The sequence below is a fragment of the Rattus rattus genome, chromosome 6, assembly GCF_011064425.1.
Source record: "Rattus rattus isolate New Zealand chromosome 6, Rrattus_CSIRO_v1, whole genome shotgun sequence".
Taxonomy (NCBI): domain Eukaryota; kingdom Metazoa; phylum Chordata; class Mammalia; order Rodentia; family Muridae; genus Rattus; species Rattus rattus.
Window position 1 is genome coordinate 15,750,007 of NC_046159.1, and position 19,048 is coordinate 15,769,054.

The window sequence follows — 19,048 nt, forward strand, 5'->3', positions numbered from 1 at the left end:
ATGGACTCCCTGTATGGCTTCAGCTACATATAGTTGACAAATGGTCAGGCTATTTTTCATGCCCTGAAGTAGGACTGTTCACTGATATCTTTTAGCTGATTGATTCATATTAGGCTCCCATACTGTGAAGGTAAAATGGCATCTATCCTGGGGAGCCAAGGGGATCTGGAAAAAGCAATCCTTAATATCTTGGATTATTACATAGTACTTGGGTAGAATAGCACTAGTATGAGGCAGTCCACTTGAGTGGTCCCCATTTATTCCATGTGTTCATTAATGGCTCTTAAATCGTGTTGAAACCTATATTACCTTGTCTTCTTTCAATGACAAAAATGGGAGTACAATGTCTGCTGGTCAAACATTCCAAATGACCCAAAGCTATTTCTTCCAAGACCAGTTCCTTGAGAGCAAAAAGCTTAGGTTCCAAATGGGTCACTTGTTGAACCAGATATCAGTTTCAGACAGCCAGGCAAATGGTATAGGGTCAGATACTTTGATTACAGTTAGTGTTGGGTGGGCAGTGGCCATTAAAATTGCATGTGATCCCCAACTTTGTGACCTGTGTGGTCTAGTTGTCATGTTACATAATGTCTTCAAAAGAGGCACGATCATCCATAGTATGGACATAACCCATGGTTGCGGGGAACATCAGCAACAGTAGGTGAATAGGTCTCTGATTGCTGCCCAAATCCTGTCAACACACAGGTCATTTTTGTGACCTGTTGGCCTTCAACTCTTGTAATAGAGGGAACAGACCAGCATCTCTAATGGAGGACCCTCAATGTTTCATTTTTGTTATTATAGTGACAACTACCCCTTTGTCAACCAACCCTTTAATGGGTATGCTGTCTAAATGTACAGTCATTATCAGGGAGTGAGAAAACACAGACAAGGTCCAAAATGCTACTGGCAGAGTAGGGGTCCCTCTTGCTGGTGGGGCTAAATTAAAATTTAAATTAGAGTTTAAATTTTCTTCCTGCTTTTGAGAATGAAAATGCTTAGCTCAGTGGAAACCTTTGTTAAAATGTGGATATTTAGTGTTGGGCCTAGCTGGGGGGCGGGGGGCAGTCCCATCTGATGTGATCAAGCTCGTCATAGTTCCAACAGGTGCAATCAGGGAGCCCTTCATGGAGAGGTCATACCCTCTGTACATGCTCCATGACCAAGGCATCAATGGAGGCAATCAGGGCTGTAATGGAACCCACAGCATAGTACAAACCACAAGTGGTAAGAACCTATTTTTGGATATCATCATTCTTTAAGGCTGCCACAGCATTTTGTGTGGGGATAGTAAGGACCTACAATGCAAGCTGTTTGATGAACATGACTCTGGTTGGGCCAGCATCAACCAGCCTTTCCACTGCCTCAGTCACATGGAACAGGAAGTCTGTGAAGGACTTCCCAGATTGATGGACATGATTGTGGGTATGCTGTGGGTACCTCCAATGGGGCAGAAATGGAAGGACTATTTAGCGAGGGAACTGAGATAGATAGCAGGGTTAGACGATGGCTTGGAGCCTGATGGCCAGAAAGCTAGAGCAAAGACTCCTCATCCTCATTGCTAAAATCAACCTCTTTGCCCAGAGAAAGTGGGGCAGGATTAGTAATGAAAAGGTGAACTGATTCTGGCAGTGTTTGTTATGGATAGCCACCACTTCCTCTAAGGAAGAATTTTAAGACTGGCAATGACTTCAAGAAGAATGGGGACAAAGAACAGGAGGGAGGTGTATTCTCAGACTGTACTTCGTGCTTGTGGGCAAGGAAGAGAACATGACTCCAGAGGTCAGGGTTCCACATGCTCTCCGGTGACATGCAGGGTGCTAAAATAGCAGCCTCCGTCCAAAGTTGGTCCAGATCATGAATCTTAACATTGAGTCCATGAATCAGCAGAAGGGTTCTTGGTGTCCTACTCTGTGGTTCTTTGATGGTGCGGGGGAGGGGACCCATGACAATGAGCACAAAGGAAACAAATGATGAGCAGATATGACAAATATGACAGAGGAAGCTATGAACATCTTGTACTAAGCAGGGAATCCCTCACATGTAGCTCAAAGGCCCTATGCCTGCACTGTGTCCCCGGGATGGAAAAGGCACTCGCCAACTGATCCCTGGTTCAACGTCCTGAGAGACCAGCTCCTATGTAAGGAACAGCGATGAAACCAAACCAAAAGTTAAAATGAGCAGACCAAGATAAGAAGATAGAAAATGTGGCTTTACTTTCTCCCTCGAACCAAGACCAAAGGTGAAAGTCTGAAGGTCACTTGGAAGAACAGACATAAAAAAGACAAAGAAGACAGAAACGAGGTCTGAGTATTCACCTTCACGGGACCCACAACATAGGGCCAACTCACTGAAGAAGCGACTGAAGCGGGCACAACAGCAGCACTACAAGGAGAGCAGATCAGGTTAAACTGCAAGCACAGTCATTGCAGCAACAGGCAAAAATGAGCTCCCAAGAAAGGAGGTTTGCAAGCAGCCACAAAATGAGGATGAAGAAGTAGTTAGTCCATTGAGCGTGTTGCGAGCCAGATGTTGACTGTGCCGTGGGCTGCCTGCTGTCTAACCCTACTTGCCCTTGGATGATAGGTGGAGCAGAATCAACGGCATAGACTTCAGGAGAAGGTGAAAAATGCTGCAGCAAGCTCACCAGAATCCAGCTGCTAGCTGCTTTAACATCCTCCTCCACTCATTGCTCCATTGGTCCCAAGAAAGCATCTCTTCTAAACATCAGTTTCCAAATGACTGGCATTGTCTATGTCAACTATCCTTGGTTTCTGGTCTCTCAGGAAGCCTTCAATTAGGTTCTCGTGCAGGAGATGCTTTTGCGGCTGCACACATTTATGTAAAGGTAGTCGCCTTGTTTCCTCCTACATATTCCCAGGTCTTGAAGATCGTTGGTGTCATGTTTGTCTCTGTCTACACAGCACATAACCCAACACTTTACTTGATGCCTACATTTGGTAACTGTATCATTCTTGTATAAAAAGGCGGGAAATGGAAAATATCCTTAGTTTCTAGGAGCTGGTGGGTGAAGCAGGTGAGGAAAAGGAAAATGGAGAGGAAAATTCTTGCAGTGCAGATGAATCTCAATATTTGTTACATACATGGATAAAACAATCATGAGTTTAAATATATTTATATCACCAAAGCAACAATCACACTTGAAAGCAATGTCATAGACTATTTTAACAATTTTAACAGTGCAAAGTTTGAGTGATATGTACAAAATACACTGAACTGGAATGTGTAAGCTATTTGGATCTATATAAATGTATCTACTGTGTTAGTGTTGATGTGTCCTTGTGTATCACATTCTGAAAAATAAAATGATTTGTACGTTTTAGCATTCTTAGTATTTGGAGAATAATGATCTCAGTGAGAATGTTATGTTACTGCCACAGCTGCTGTGAAGAACTTTGGAAAAGATGCATAAGCCCTTCACAGATATCATTTTTGGATATTTAAAGCAATTATTATTCTAAATGTCAGCTTAGATTTTGCTGCTTTTTTTTTCTTTATTAACTTGAGTATTTCTTATTTACATTTCAATTGTTATTCCCTTTCCCTTTCCCGGTTTCTAGGCCAACATCCCCCTAATCCCTTCCCCTTCCCTTCTATATGGGTGTTCCCCGCCCCATCCTCCCCCCATGACTGCCCTCCCCCCAACAATCACGTTCACTGGGGGTTCAATCTTAGCAGGACCAAGGGCTTCCCCTTCCACTGGTGCTCTTACTAGGCTATTCATTGCTACCTATGAGGTCAGAGTCCAGGGTCAGTCCATGAATAGTCTTTGGGTAGTGGCTTAGTCCCTGGAAGCTCTGGTTGCTTGGCATTGTTGTTCATATGGGGTCTCAAGCCCTTCAAGCTCTTCAGTCCTTTTCTGATTCCTTCAACGGGGTCCCATTCTCAGTTCTTTTTTTTTTTTTTGAGTCTAACTTTTTAATATTCCTATCCAAGAAGAGAAGTAAGCAGATGTTGTATGCACAGAAGAAACATTATTTAAAACAATGCAAATAAGTGTATCTATATTTTGATAACAGTATTTGAGAAATCAGTGTTTCCTTCCTCAGCAAATTTAGAAGAGTTAAGTCCAAGTGTGTAAGGCAAGTGTGTATCTGCCTAAAGCTTTCTAAGCTGTCTTGAAAAGCATAAAGATTTTGTGAGGAAAACTATGAACAAACTCTGCAATAGTTCTGAAGTTTGCTAGGTATTATATAAGGTACTTTTTAAAAAAAAGTTACATATTTTCAAGAATTATATAGATATGACATTTCAGAATACCATACTAAAATGCTTTACAATGTAAAATGAAGTAACTTCTTGGAAATGAGTGTTATCTACAGTTCACGCTGATTACCACTTTAAGTGTGAAGTTCATTGTAGGAAGTTTAGGAAAAATATTCTTGGTACTGATGAATTTCGTGGAATAGATGAAGAGAAGAAAGATCTCTTCAGTGGATCGCATCCTCGCTGCTCTGGCCATCCCCAGAATTGCTTTTCTGGAGTCAACATTCGCAAGTATATTGAAGCATAATAACCATGCTTAATGAATCACAGTATAGCAATAAATAGTTACGTTTTTAGCACAGAACAATAAAAATATTAAATCTTCAGCACTTCATGAAGCATAGAAGTAACATTATTAGCATAGATCAATCAGAAAAAGTTAAGTCCCCAGTGTTTAATGAAGCACATAACAGTATGAAAGAATTAAATAATTAGCGAAGAACAGAGAGTTAAAAGATTGAAAATCATCAGTCTTTTGGCTTGTGTCTAACGGTGTGGTCCACTTCAGCCCATTCCAGGCTGAGCAAGTTCCCAGCATCTAATTGGCACCAGAACTGGGACTCTGAGGAAGGTATGTTGATACACGTGGGTCTTGCAAACTCTTTGGACAGGAAGTACCTGGTTTTTATATATATCCTGGGCAAAAACTGACCTCAAGAGAGAAATATAACTGGAAATAAGAGACACCAAAAAATCCAAACCCAAAATGACCTCCTCTGCATATTTTATCATATGATACTCCACAGGAGACCTCAACCTACCAGAGCTCCCAGGGACTAAACCAATATCCAAAGAGTACACATGGAAAGACCCATGGCTCAGCTGCATATATAGCAGAAGATGGCCTTGTTGGGCACCAATGGGAGGAGAAGCCCTTGGTCCTGCCAAGACTGAAACCCCCCAGCGCAGGGGAATGTCAGGGTGGGGAGATGGGAAGGGGTGGGTGGATGGGTGGGAGAACACCTTCATAGAAGAAGGGGAAATGGGGATTGGATAGCGATTTATGGACTGGGAAATGGGCTAACATTTGAAATGAAAATAAAAAATATCCAATTAAAAAAAGGAAACAAAAGAGAATTAGGGAAAGTGGATGTGGGACTACAAGCAAATAAATCCACTGCCTCAGATAACCAACCCATTTTAAAAAATGAACAATCCGACAGCTGTAAAATTAAGCCCGGGAAGTGCAGGGTTGAGTTCAGCCTTCACAACAGTATTTACCCATGACTACCCCATTGTTTATTTTCCTACTGGAGCTTAAGGCCTCCGTTCCTAACGGGACTATAGAATTGATATCATGCCAGAGTTCCACCTGTATGCAGGAAACGCATGTAGTTCATGGGTTAACTGATTTAGAGTTTACCAGAGAAGTTAAGATTATTACACAGCTATCAACCAAAAGCATTTCAGATTCAGGACAGAAAAATCACCAACTGCTCTTACTCTAAGCTCCAAAGGGAGTAGCTTTTGGCTCACATGGCAAAACAAATAATTTCAGCTAAATTATGACCCAAAGAAAAGGCCTCATTTAGCCTCTTTTAGAAGTAAATCAGCCCTCTTGCTGCAGCTGCACTAATGACCAACTATGGCTCCCCTTCAGACAGGCTACCTTAACTATTAAAAATCATAAAGAAACTTTTCCACACCAAAGAAACTTTATGTGTTAAATGGAGCTAATAACAATAGTTATTGTCTTTTAGGAATGAAAAACAAGCCTCCTTTCAAAAGCAGCTTCAATATTTTATAGCTAAGTCACAATTCTACCCAGACTTTCAGATTCCCTTTATAGGACAAGTTCATTCTATGCATGAAGGTAAGAATAAATTTAATTACTTAAGAAAGAAAATGTGGCTTTTTCTATGGAGGCAACTTAACAGAACAAATTGTTTACATTTGCATTACAAATTGCATTACAAATTGTTACTACACTCAGGGAAACTGCTTCTGTATTTCAGCACAGCTGCCAACTCATCTTGGAAATAAACTTTTGATGAGCCACTGTCCTTATGATTAAGGACAGACAAATGTTACACAAGTCCTGTCTTTTGGAAAGTTAGCCTCTATTCCTGAATGTACAGACACTTATTTCTCATTGCTCTTTATGTCTCTGACTAACCTGGGAAATCTTTCAAAGATATGATACAGCATTTGTTTTATTATTTTATAATTTTGGATATGCAAAGTGATTTATCCACTGTTTAATGGGAAGTTTAAACAATGCCCTTGTTTCAACTTCCAAAGCTTCTAAAAATTGGTGTTTGACTTTTAATTTCTCATACTCCACTGACGGACAACAAGACAAAATGCATAGAGTGAGAGAACTTGGAACACTGAGCCCTAAATGTCTCCATGAAATACCCCTGAGGGCGTAGGGAAATCTAGAGGGGAGGAAGAGGAAAGGTATAAGAGCCAGATCAGTTTGAGGAACAATCAATAAAATGTCTTTAAAAATCAACAGGATAAACACACATATGAACAGGCACAGGCCTGAAGGAGTGTGCAGCAGATAGGGTCTTACAGCTATAGGAATAAGGGAATTCATGTCCCCATCCCTTACACTGAAGCAATCTTCAATAGATATCCACTTGCCATTTTGCCATTAAAAACTTAGTTTTCTCATGAGGGTCTCCTGTGGAAATAAACTACTCGTAAGGTTGAGTTTCATGACCAACGGTAGATAGCAAACTTTTTGTTTTTTACAAACTCAGTGATATTTTTGGAGACTCTATTTTGCAGTAAAAGGAAAAGAAATAAAAAAACATGCCTATACAGATAAGGAAAAATAGAGAACTTAAAATAAACAGATTTAAAAAAACTGCCCATATTATGTGACAATTAAAACACTAAATATACAAAATAAAAGAGTATTTGTAGCTTCTAAGAAAATGTCAGAAGTCACATATGAAGGGAAAACCATCAAAATAACAGCTGACTACTCAATGAAAACTTTACACACCAGGAGATCATGGGATTATATGCCCAACATTCTAAAGAAAAACTAATTATGCTAATTCAGATTATTTTACACAGAGAAGGTATCTACCACAGATGAAGGGGGAAAGGTTTTCCATATTAACAGAATCAAAGAATTTACTTCCACCACACCATCCCTACAGAGGTTGCTGGATGCCATACATCAGACTGAAGAAAGCAGTCTACATAGTCAAGAAGCTCCAGAAAGAAACAAAGCAGTAATTACTGACCACAACATGGGACTGCTAACCCAGGCAGAGCTAATAGCTATCAGGACAGACCTTCCAAATTAACCATAATAAAGTTATCCACTTATCAAAAAGCACAAGTTAAATGAATGGATTTAGAAACGAAACCCATTGTCTCTGAGTATGTGTATGTTTGTAAGTATGCATGTGGAGACTGTGTTTTTGTGTATGTATGTATAGGGATTGTGTGTATTTGTGTGTGTGGTATGTGGGTGTTTGTATATTTATGTATTTGTATGTATTATTTGGGTACTTAGTATACATATTTGAATGCATGTGTGTGTATTTGTGTGCTTTTGTATGTGTGTCTGCTTTGTATATATGTGTGTGTGTGTTCATATGTGTATTATGGATTGTATGTGTTTACATGTGTATAGTATTTGTATGTATGTGAGTGTGCATACATGTGTGCCTGAGTATGTGGGTATAGGTTTATGATATATGTTTGTGTGTGCTTGTGTATATATGTGTATGTTTATGCATATGTGTTTTTGTTTTTGTATATTTTTTTGTTTTTATGTGTTCGTATATGTATATATCTGAGTGTATGTGTGTTTTTTGTGCATATGTGTGCAAGTATATATGCATTTTTGTATATGTATGTGTATGTATGTATGCATGTATGTGTGTAAGTGTACTAGTTTATGTGAATATGCGTGTATGTTGTGTGTATATATTTGAATATGAAAGTATGTCTCTAAGTGTATATACATGTGAATTTGTATGTATTTGTATATATGTATGTGTGTGTTTTTGCAGAGAAGTGTAAAGTAAGAAATGAGGTTAGATTATGGAAGTTTTATTTAGGTTTTCTACTGCCAAGATGAAACACTAATACCAAAAGAAACTTGTGGAGAAAACAGGCCTTTGCTAAGACTTCACAGAATTGTCTATCACTGAAGAAGGCAGGACAAGAACTAAAGCAGGACAGTAATCAGGAGGCAGGAGCTGATGCGAAAGTCATGGGGTGATGTTGCTTACCGCATCGATCAGTCTATTTTCTCACAGAACGCAGGACCACTAAGCTGAGTAGTGGTACCATGCACTATGAACTGGGCCCTCCACCATCAATCACCAACTAAGAAAATGTTCCACAGGCTTACCTATAACCTAATATTATGGGACTATTTTCACAGTAGATGTTTGCTTTTCCAAGATGATTCTAGCTTGGCTCGAGTTGACATAAAATTAACCAGCACAATAGATTAGAGCAAGGGTGAAATTGGTAGACTTGGAGGAATTGGAAAGAGGCAGGGTCAATATAGATCCAGTACTCAAGTAGGAAATTCTCAAATGAATTCTTTAAAAATGCAATAGAGAGAAACTTGCACTCAATTAAGTTAGTAAATTTTAAAGACATGAGTTAATTTGCAGGCACATTTGGATCACCGATGTTAAACAATGAGAAAATTAACTACTGAAACAAACTTAAACCAAATAAGGAGTTTGAAATGCTAATCAACAGGCTTCTGACTGGAAAAGCTCAGACTCAGACGGGTTCACAGCTGAATTATCCAATCCCTTCAATGTTGTACAACCTATATTTTTCAAATGACCAAAACAATAGAAAAAATCTGTCAACTCCTTCAACGAATCTAGTGTTACTAAAGCCCGGTAAAGACACAGCAACAAAAGAAAACAGGTCAGTATCTCTAATAAACACAAACATAAACATTCTCAAGTATTTACAAACAGGACACACATATATCGAAAAGATCACCTACTCTGCCCAATTTGGCTTCTTCCTAGCGATGTAATAATGATTCTACATACATAAATCAATTAATGTAATAAAACACATAAGTTTACTAAAAAACAAAACACATGATCATCTCAAGGGATGGCAAGAATGCTTGTGATAAATCCATCATGGCTGCAGCATAAAAATTTTAGAACAAATAAAATAATAAGGAATGTTCATCGATATAATAAGGACAAAATATGAGAAACCAAGCCGGTACTATCAGAAAGAGAAAAACTTGTAAAGATTCTAATATCAGGAATAAGACAGACTGCTCTCTATCCCCATTCATTTGGAATACTATGTTTGATTCCATATCTATAGATATAAAAAAGAGAAGGAAATCAAAGAGATATAAATAGAAGAATATTAAAGTTGTCTCTACTTTCTGTAATGTTACACTATTCGGATTCAAATTTTCCATCAGAAAAATGTCTAGAAATATTCAATACTTTCACCAAACTGGAAAGATATCAACTCAACATGCATTAGCATTTTTACCAGTAAACCACAGACATGCTGAGAGGAGAACCTTCTACTGCTATTTTTTAAAACCAATGCATTTTGAAGTTTTATTTTAAATACATATTCTTACATCCATAAAAGCAAGTAGCTCTAATTTCATTAGGAGCTTCTTTTTTGGAAAAGGTGGACATGATTTTAGAAATCCAAAGCTAGTCTAAATGCAGAGAAAAGAGGTGGTCTGTGGATTGTTCTCTGGGAAATCACAGAAGAGAAGACAGAAAAATTGTAAGAACAAGAACACCTGGGTGTCTGCTTTGAAGTAGTGTCTTTGTCCTATGACAGGAAGCTGCAATCATGAGTACCCATCAATAGCATTGCCTGAACAAGACGGACATAACAATGACAGCAATTAGTTGATATGGCAACATGAACAGATGATTCCATATGTTATCACCCACTAAATGAAAGAACTATGGGAGGTAAATGTCTGAGGAGCGAGGAGAATCAGTTTCTGGCAGGAACAAGCTTGTTCAGAGGTTGCTAGCTCAAGTGTTCAATCTTAATGCATATGCATACAAGCAAATCTAAATGTAAAAACAAATTATAAGCAGTTATGGTGACATTGCTGTACATACAGCACTTTACATACTGAGAACATAGTTCTGTATAGATACACAAGGCTGACTCTTCCAGTCTATGTGTCGTATATCTCTGTATGACCTGTTGATTCATATCTATCAATTCTCTATCATATATCTATATATTATCAGTAATCAATCATGTGCCATTATCTATTAATGTATTACACATATCTACATATTTCTGTTGCACTGGAAACCACAGTTATCTTTCTTAAAATGTTTTGTAAATTAAACATTAATTTTACAATAGTGAAAATGATTCTGAATATATTTTCTTAAATTTGTGGTAAATTTTAATGTTGTAATTGAGAATCTAATCTATTTTAAGAAATATATAGACACTGAAGATAAGTAAGTTTATAATAATAGTGATCTAAATTAAGGGATACATAGGGTGAATTTATGTTTACTAAACTCTTTTCAATTGTGTGTATTTATGAAGACAATAAAACTTACACCTATTGAATTATGAAGTACAGAGATTTGTAGATGCACAATATAATATTTGTAAATATAAAAATTGCAGGAACATTCATGCTCCTGAGGATCTGTTATTTGTTTTATGAATGAATTATGTGGGAACTGTTCTTGGTGTTGCTGTCTTTGTTGGACAACTATGTTTCCTATCTCCTGCTGCTCAGGTAGAACTTTCTCTATTTCCTATTCAGAGAGGAAGGTGCAGAGAAGAGTTTTGAAGGAGCTCCCCTGAGTATTTGCCACTCTTCCATTGGATATAAACTCTGTCACTTTCCTAAAAGTCCTCGCAGTTCCAGTAACAGCACCCACTCCACACCCCTCCAGGGTGTTTTGCATTTGTCTGTCTTCTTTTCTTTGTTGTGTGGAAGGGACCATGCCAGGAGAACTGACTATGTGTCTCTGCAGTGATGGTATGCTTATTTCTAAATTTTCAATAGTGGTGCTGGTTTTCTTTCTCACTATGCCTGTTCCTTAAACATTGGGTAATAATAAGAAATATCTTTTCTTTTTATAGAGAATTTTTTCAGTAGACTAAGTTTATAGTCCATCTTTGACACACAACATTCCATGTCTTTCTTAAGAATTTCTATAGATTTCTTCTGTTCTTGTCCTGAGATAGGGTTTCAGCTAGAATGACTTCACACATGTTAGCCCCCTTGCATTAGCTTACTTGTAGAGCAATGTTTACCAGTAGTAGCACAGATATCTATTGATACATGCTTCTCTCCTGTCTTTGTTCTATTTATGCCATTGCTTCTTTGACTCTCCCTTAGCTATCAAATAATGCTATCATGCAATGTTTCATTTTCCAGCTTGCCCAGGCGTTGAACCATCTCACCTACCTTGATGGCTACAGTGATCTTATAAGACAAGACTGTGAAGCCAAATGAAGGGGATTGGATACTATCTGAAAGTCCTTCGTGCTGATGGGGGAACAGGCTATTCCACAAAGGGAGACACAAAAAGTGAGGAGAAGTTTTGTGGTGTAGATTAACTTGAATTAACGCACTGTCTGCGCTTAAGCACAAGAGGAAAATTTCTAAATTTGTTTTCATGAATGTATAAAACATACACACTTACAGAAGGTTTGCTACATCAGTTATACTGTAAAGCACATTTACACAAGTTTGAAATGGCTATTTCAGTATGAAGCGTGAGTTGGATGCATAGAAATTGGTTGTTAATGGGCAGCATGAATTACAGAAGTGAGAAATGAAGGAGTTATGGTCTTACTTTATGTTTGTACATTAGTATACACCTGTGTGTTCATGTAGAAGAGTACATGTGTGATGTTGTTGAAGAAAGACTATCAGTATCTGCAGTAAGAGGTATTTATTAGGTTAATTTTTTGATAACTTTAGAGAAGAACATTGAAAATAAGATAATGTCACCTAACAGAAATTTTACTTATGCACTTAATAGCATACTTATTCTATTTGACAGCTTGATTTTCTTGTCTCCTATACCAGTTATAGTTTTAAAATGTAGTTTGCCTGGAAATTAAGTAGCTATATTTTAATAAGCAGACATATAAAACTGAAATTAGAATATCTTTGTTTTGATGATACATATGAAAATCTAATGTTCTCTTAGAATCAGCTACATAGAACTTCTGACTATCATGTGCAAGTTACTTAGTACATAGTGCATAGATGCAATTAATCTGGGCTATCTTGGATAATATATGGGATTTTTTTGTATGTATGTATGTATGTATGTATGTATGTATGTATGTATGTATGTAAGTATGTGTATGTGTGTAGAAAACTATAAACCAAATCATTAGTGTATTTTGATGATTGATATTGTTGATGAAAGTTCATAATAATTATGTTTTGAAATTTAAGAATCACATAGATATAGCCTTTTAGAAGATTACATTAAGATCGTGGAGCATCTCCTGGTGACAATGAAGGCTACTGTGAAGTGTGCATTATTAATCATTTTAGTTGTGGAAATCATTATAGGGTGTTTAGGAAATGGATTCATAGCTGTGGTGAACATCATGGACTGGACCAAGAGAAGACGGTTCTCCTTAGTGGATCAGATCCTCACTGCTCTGGCCATCTCCAGACTTGCTTTTGTGTGGTCACTACTCACAGTTTTAGTGATATCTGAGCTTCACTCATCATTGTTGATAACAAGAAAAATGTTGAGGATAATCAATAATTCCTGGACAGTGACCAATCATTTCAGCATCTGGCTTGCTACATGTCTCAGCATCTTTTATTTTCTCAAGATAGCTAACTTTTCAAATTCTATTTTTCTTTCCCTAAGGTGGAGGGTAAAAACCGTGGTTTCATTAACACTGCTGGTATCTCTTCTCCTCTTGCTTGTAAATGTTATCGTCATAAACACATGTATTGTTATCTCGGTTGAAGGATACAAAGTAAATATGTCCTACAGTTTTCATTCAAACAACAATCCACAGATTTCTAGGATTCCTTTATTCACCAACACTATGTTCACCTTCATACCCTTCACTGTGACTCTGACAATTTTTCTCCTGCTCATCTTCTCTCTGTGGAGGCATCTGAAGAAGATGCAGCATCGTTCCAAGGGCCCCAGAGACCCCAGCACCACAGCCCACATTAAGGCCCTGCAGATGGTGGTCACCTTTCTCCTACTATACACCATTTTCTTTCTGGCACTTGTCATGCAGGCTTGGAAAAATGAGGTTCAGCCAAAGACTGTGTTCAACTTGGTTTTCGAGTCGATAGCACTTGCTTTTCCTTCAGGTCACTCCTGTGTACTAATTCTGGGAAACTCTAAGCTCAGACAGGCTTTTCTGACCATAATATGGTGGCTGAGGTCCAGTTTTAATGCTGCAGAACTCCCAGGTCCTTAGACCATTTAGTGTATTGACTTCACTAATTTACAGTATGACTTGTTCTTAACTGTATGTTTACATTTGCCCTTTCAGTTTATTGTTTAATTGTAGCTTTGTGAACCTTAGAAAATTCTTTGTTGAATCAAGTACTGTCCAAAATATTAAGGGATAGATGTTGCTGTATATGGAATGATGTCAACATGAACCATATAGCTAGAAGAAATTTTATTAGTAGTATAATATAATTTTCTTATAATAAAATAGGCTTTTGAATGTTTTAATATCATTAATAAATCCTGTGAAATTTGTTTATATGTGTATACATATATGTACAAAACTTAGGAAGGATAAAAACAACGACCTATATCAAAATAATTATATTTACAATGTTTGGAACATGTTGAGAAATGATATTGAATTAGAAATCAAATATTCTTTTTATTGTTTCAAATATATTATCAATTCAGAAACTTCTAATGTAAAATTTGAGTTTATGCCAATCTTCCTGTCCATTTTACTTATTTTGGAAATTAGGAGTTCTTCAAACTTACTTATCATGGGAAAATTTGTTGTGCCTTTTTCTATAAAGTATTAACATATGTGATTCAATTCAATTTAGTTGTTTTGCCCACAAATGTAAACTCATGCTAATGAGTGTACCTATATATTTTAATTTTAAATCTACTTTTGAAATTAAAATATAATTATATCATTTCTCCCCTTACCTTTCCTTTCTCTAACACCCTCCATGTCATATATTGCTTTTACATATTACAAAATTACAAATAAATTTTTAAATAAAACTAAGGCTTTCTTAGTTTATTTGGTGTTACTTCTATGTATATTATTACAAGGTTGACTACTCATTGTTGAATAGTTAATGTGGTAGTCATTCTCTGTTCATGTGTAAGGTTGGATCATCTCTGAGGAAAGCTAATTCTCCTGCTCTCAGATATTGTTAGCTGCCTGTAATTATGTATTTCGCCTCAGTAAATTCATTATTTCACCACACTAGACATGGATCGAATCATTTCTTTATCATTTCCCTGGAATAATTAGTCATTTGTTCACATTTCCCAAGAAAAGTTAAAGAACATTGTACATTATAAAAAATTTGGGGCCATCAGAATCAAAGCCACATTTAGAAAGTATGTCCAGTACAGTAACAAGTATTATCTAGAGGTAATAAATTTGAGTTGCAGAAAAAATTTGGAAAAAAAGTATATGCTAATATAATTGACCAATAGTCTCCAAGTGCCGAAGAATATTACTAAAACCTTAACTCATCTAATATTTAGCTGTTGAGTCCCTTATTTTTGATACCTCTTTAGTTTCAGGAAATATGAGACAATATGTAATTTACTCTAGAGAGGAAAAAGCCATGCACATCTGCTCACAGAACTATAAAATATCATGAAGAGTGTGTGTGTGGGGTATGTTGTGTCTCTTAAGGATCTTTCTTTTCTTATGCAATATTCACTTATAGAATGCTTTTAATCTTATATTTTTTTCAGAAAGTTGATACTTGTTAATTATAGACTCCAATTAGGTCAAATATTATCAATACCCTATATTTAATTAACAGAGTTTTGGGGAAAGAATGATACAGTGCAAAAGGTGGTATGAAAGTGTAAAGTTTGCAACAGTTCTTAACAAATGAGACTTAAATTATTTGATTAACTCCAAAAGTGGCTATAATATAATTGAAAACTGCTTTCTGTATCCATAGCCACATACCAAGTTCTGAGAGGTGGTATTCTTCTGCTCAATGATGACATTATATACTGAGGAGTACATGACAGTGGAAAATAAACAAATATGTGTTCACTTTCTGTCCTATCTCATTAAGGCAGATCAAATAGACTTACCAGTGATATGGAAAGGCACACGATATTTGTATTTTGTAATTAATTTCATTCCTTGAATAATATGGCTATACATTCTTGCCATCTGCCAAGGGCAGAGGGATTTATAAACTTCCAATGGTCTGTCAGTCCTCCTCCTCCTCCTCCTCCTCCTCCTCCTCCTCCTCCTCCTCCTCCTCCTCCTTTTTTACTACTTTAAATTTTTTACAGTCCGGTCATTACCCCACCTTCTGGTCGGTCCACCCTCCCAGAGTTTCTCATTCTGTTTCTCTTTTCCCCCTTTTTCCAAGAGGGATGGACTCATCCCACCCACACATATGTCAGAACTCCCTACTTCCTGGGCCCTCAAGTCTCTCAAGGATTAGCCACATCTATACTCATGAGACCAGACCAGGCAATCCTTTGCTGTATATGTGTCCAGGGTCACATATCAGCTGGTGTATGCTGCCTGGTTGGTGGCTCAGTGTCTCAGAAATCTCAGAGGTCCAGGTTAGTTAAGACTGCTGATCTTTCTATGGAGCTGCCCTCCTCCTCAGCTTCTTCCAGCCATTCCCTAATTCAACCACAGGGGTCTCTGTCTCCAGTCCATTGATGGGTATAATTAGCTGCATCTGTCTCAGTCAGCTCCTTGTTGGACCTTTCTGAGTACAGCCATGCTAGGCTTCTGTCTGCAAGCACACCATGGCATCAGTAAGTTTCAGCCCTTGGAGCCTCCCCTTGAGATGGATCCCAAGTCAGGCCAGTCACTAGACCTCCTTCCCTTCAGTCTCTTTTCCATTTTTGTCTCTGCAGTTCTTTTAGACAGGAACAGTTCTGGGTCAGAGGTTTTGACTGTGGGATGGCAACCTCATCCCTCTACTTTATACCCAGTCTTTCGACTGTAGGTGGACTCTATTCTATAAGTTTCCTTTTCCCATTGTCGGACATTTCATCTAAGGTCCCTCCCTTTGAGTCATCAGATTCTCTCACCTCTCAGGTAACTGGCACTGTTCCCCCTTTCCCCTCCACCTTTCCTCTCCCACTCAGGTTTCTCCCTCCCTTTGCCCCCCATGATTGTTTCTTGGTCCCTCCAAAAGTGGGATTGAAGCATCCTCACTTTGGCCCTTCTTCAACTTGTTAACCTTGAGTTCTGTGGATCTTAGGTCTGTACATTTTAAGCTAATATCCACTTATTAGTGAGTAGAGACCATGCATGCCATTTTGGGTCTGTTACCTCACTCAGGATGATATTTTCTAGTTCCATCCTTTGCCTGCAAAACTCATGATGTCCTTGTTCTTAGTAGCTGAATAGTATTCCACTGTATAAATAAACCACATTTTCTGTATCCATTCTTCCATTGTGTGACATTTGGGTTGTTTTCAATTTCTGGCTATCACAAACAAGGCTGCATCTTTTGGGTATATGCCCAAGAGTGGGATACCTGGGTCTTCAGGTAGATCTATTTTTCAATTTTCAGAGGAACCCCCAGATTGATTTCCAAAGTAGTTATGCCACTTTGCAATCACATCAGCAATGGAGAAGTGTTCCTCTTTCTCCACATCCTGACCAACATGTGCTGTCACTTGAGTTTTTGATCTTAGCCATTCTGATTGGTGTAAGGTGGAATTTCAGGGTCATTTTGATTTGCATTTACCTGATCGCTAAGGACTTTGAACATTTCTTTAACTGCTTCTCAGCCATTTGAGACTGCTCTGTTGTAAATTCTATGTTTAGCTCTATACCCAAGATTGGCTTGTTTGGTCTTTAGCTTCTTGTATTTTATATATATTTTGTATATATAGAATGTGGGTTCAGCAAAGATATTTTTTTTCACAATTTGTAGGTTGATGATTTGTCCTACTGCCATGATCTTCACTTAAGAGAAGGATTTCAGTTTTATAAGGTCCCATTAATCAATTCTGGATCTCAGGGTCTGAGCCATTTAGTTCTGCGTAGGAAATATCCCAGTCCCCCTCTCCTGTGCCAGTGAGTTTGAGTCTCCCACTTTCTCTTCTATTAGATTCAATGCATCTGGTTTTATATTGAGGTCCTTGATCTACTTGGGCTTGAGCTTTGTACAAGGTGACAAATATGGGTCTATGTTCATTTTTTACATACTGATTGCCACATAGACTGTAACCATTTATTGAAGATGCTTCCTTTTTTCCACTGTATATTTTTGACTTCTTTTTCAAAGGTCAAATGCCCATAAGTGTGGTTTTCTTTCTGGGCCCTCAATTCTATTCCATTGATCAACTTGTTCCTGTACCAATACCATGCAGTTTTAATCATTATTGCTTTGTAGTAGAGCTTGAGGTCAGTCTAAATCTGTAGATGTGGCTGTCCTTGAACTCATATAATGCCCATGACATTAATTTTTCATTTTTTCTAGAGTAAAAGCCTCTTTGACTATTTGCTCATTGTAGAACAAATTGTTGGCTCTTACTACAGTCATAACTCTGACCTTGCCAGATCCGTCTGTGAGTCTGTAGAGCCTATGCATAGCCTTCATACTGCTTTAGTTGGCTGTACTAAAGGAGAGTATTTAAAGGATACTCTTTCCTGCTCTAAGTCTTTCTATACCAGGGTCAACATTTCTTTCTTTCTGGAACTTCTTTTTCTTAAAATGTAAACATAAGATAGAACAGAAGTTATATTTAATAAATAGTAAGGAGTTACACTGACTGTAATTGGGGATTTTATAGTCTCATTATGGAGAATATAACTAGCCATTTATATAAATAAAGAAAGTGACTATTCAAATCTTTCAAATTGTTATCTATCTACTACCAACTCTCTCTCATATATATATATATATATATATATATATATACACACACACACATATATATATATCATCTGTTTCTCTCTATATCTATTTAACCTATCATTTTTCTATCAGCTGTCACCCATCTGTCTATGATCTACTATCTGTCTAGTTTTTATAAATACATTCAAAATCTATTTTATCACTCCATCACTCCCTATTAATCTACCTTTCTCTAATTATATTCGACAGAACTCTTTTACTCCTTAATTTATGAATTTTATATGAAAGTATAAACTCATATGGGCTTCATATTGTTGAGCATTCCTTTACTGTAGTTCTGGCAGTGAGCTTACTGTAGTTACAGGTCCTCTCACAGTTCAGGGCCTCTACAAATAAAGTGGCCCTTGTTAACAAATACTGTAGTATGGAAAGAAGCACAGCACTCTAGTTTAATAGAAAAAATTTAATAAAAGAAACACAGTAGCATGTTATTTGTGGTATTCTTGTTCAGGTAGCCAGATTATTAAGGTATAAGAATAGCTTCCCTCTAATTTCTAGGTAATGTGATCTCACAACACCTTTTCTTCTGGTTTTTAAAATCATTTTGCTCCTTCCATGTTTGTCAACAGACAGAGAGTAGATTTCTAGATTAATAACCCACAGTTAAGTTGTCTTGAATAGTGCTTGTTCTAAGCTTTGGATTGGATTGTGTGTGCGTGTGTGTGTTATGTACACACAGTATTTGTATATAATATAGTACAATACATAAAT

General features: G+C 37.3%; 1 protein-coding gene across 1 annotated transcript; it reads left to right on the forward strand.

The window, feature by feature from the left end:
* The first annotated feature begins 12,741 nt into the window (after positions 1-12,741).
* LOC116902702 (taste receptor type 2 member 140) lies at positions 12,742-13,680 on the forward strand. Its single transcript, XM_032905056.1, has one exon. The coding sequence runs from the start codon at positions 12,742-12,744 to the stop codon at positions 13,678-13,680; it is 939 nt and encodes a 312-aa protein (XP_032760947.1).
* Positions 13,681-19,048: the final 5,368 nt, after the last annotated feature.

Excerpts from the sequence above, each read along its gene's own strand:
- LOC116902702 (XM_032905056.1), top strand. The coding sequence starts at position 12,742 with ATGAAGGCTACTGTGAAGTGTGCATTATTAATCATTTTAGTTGTGGAA.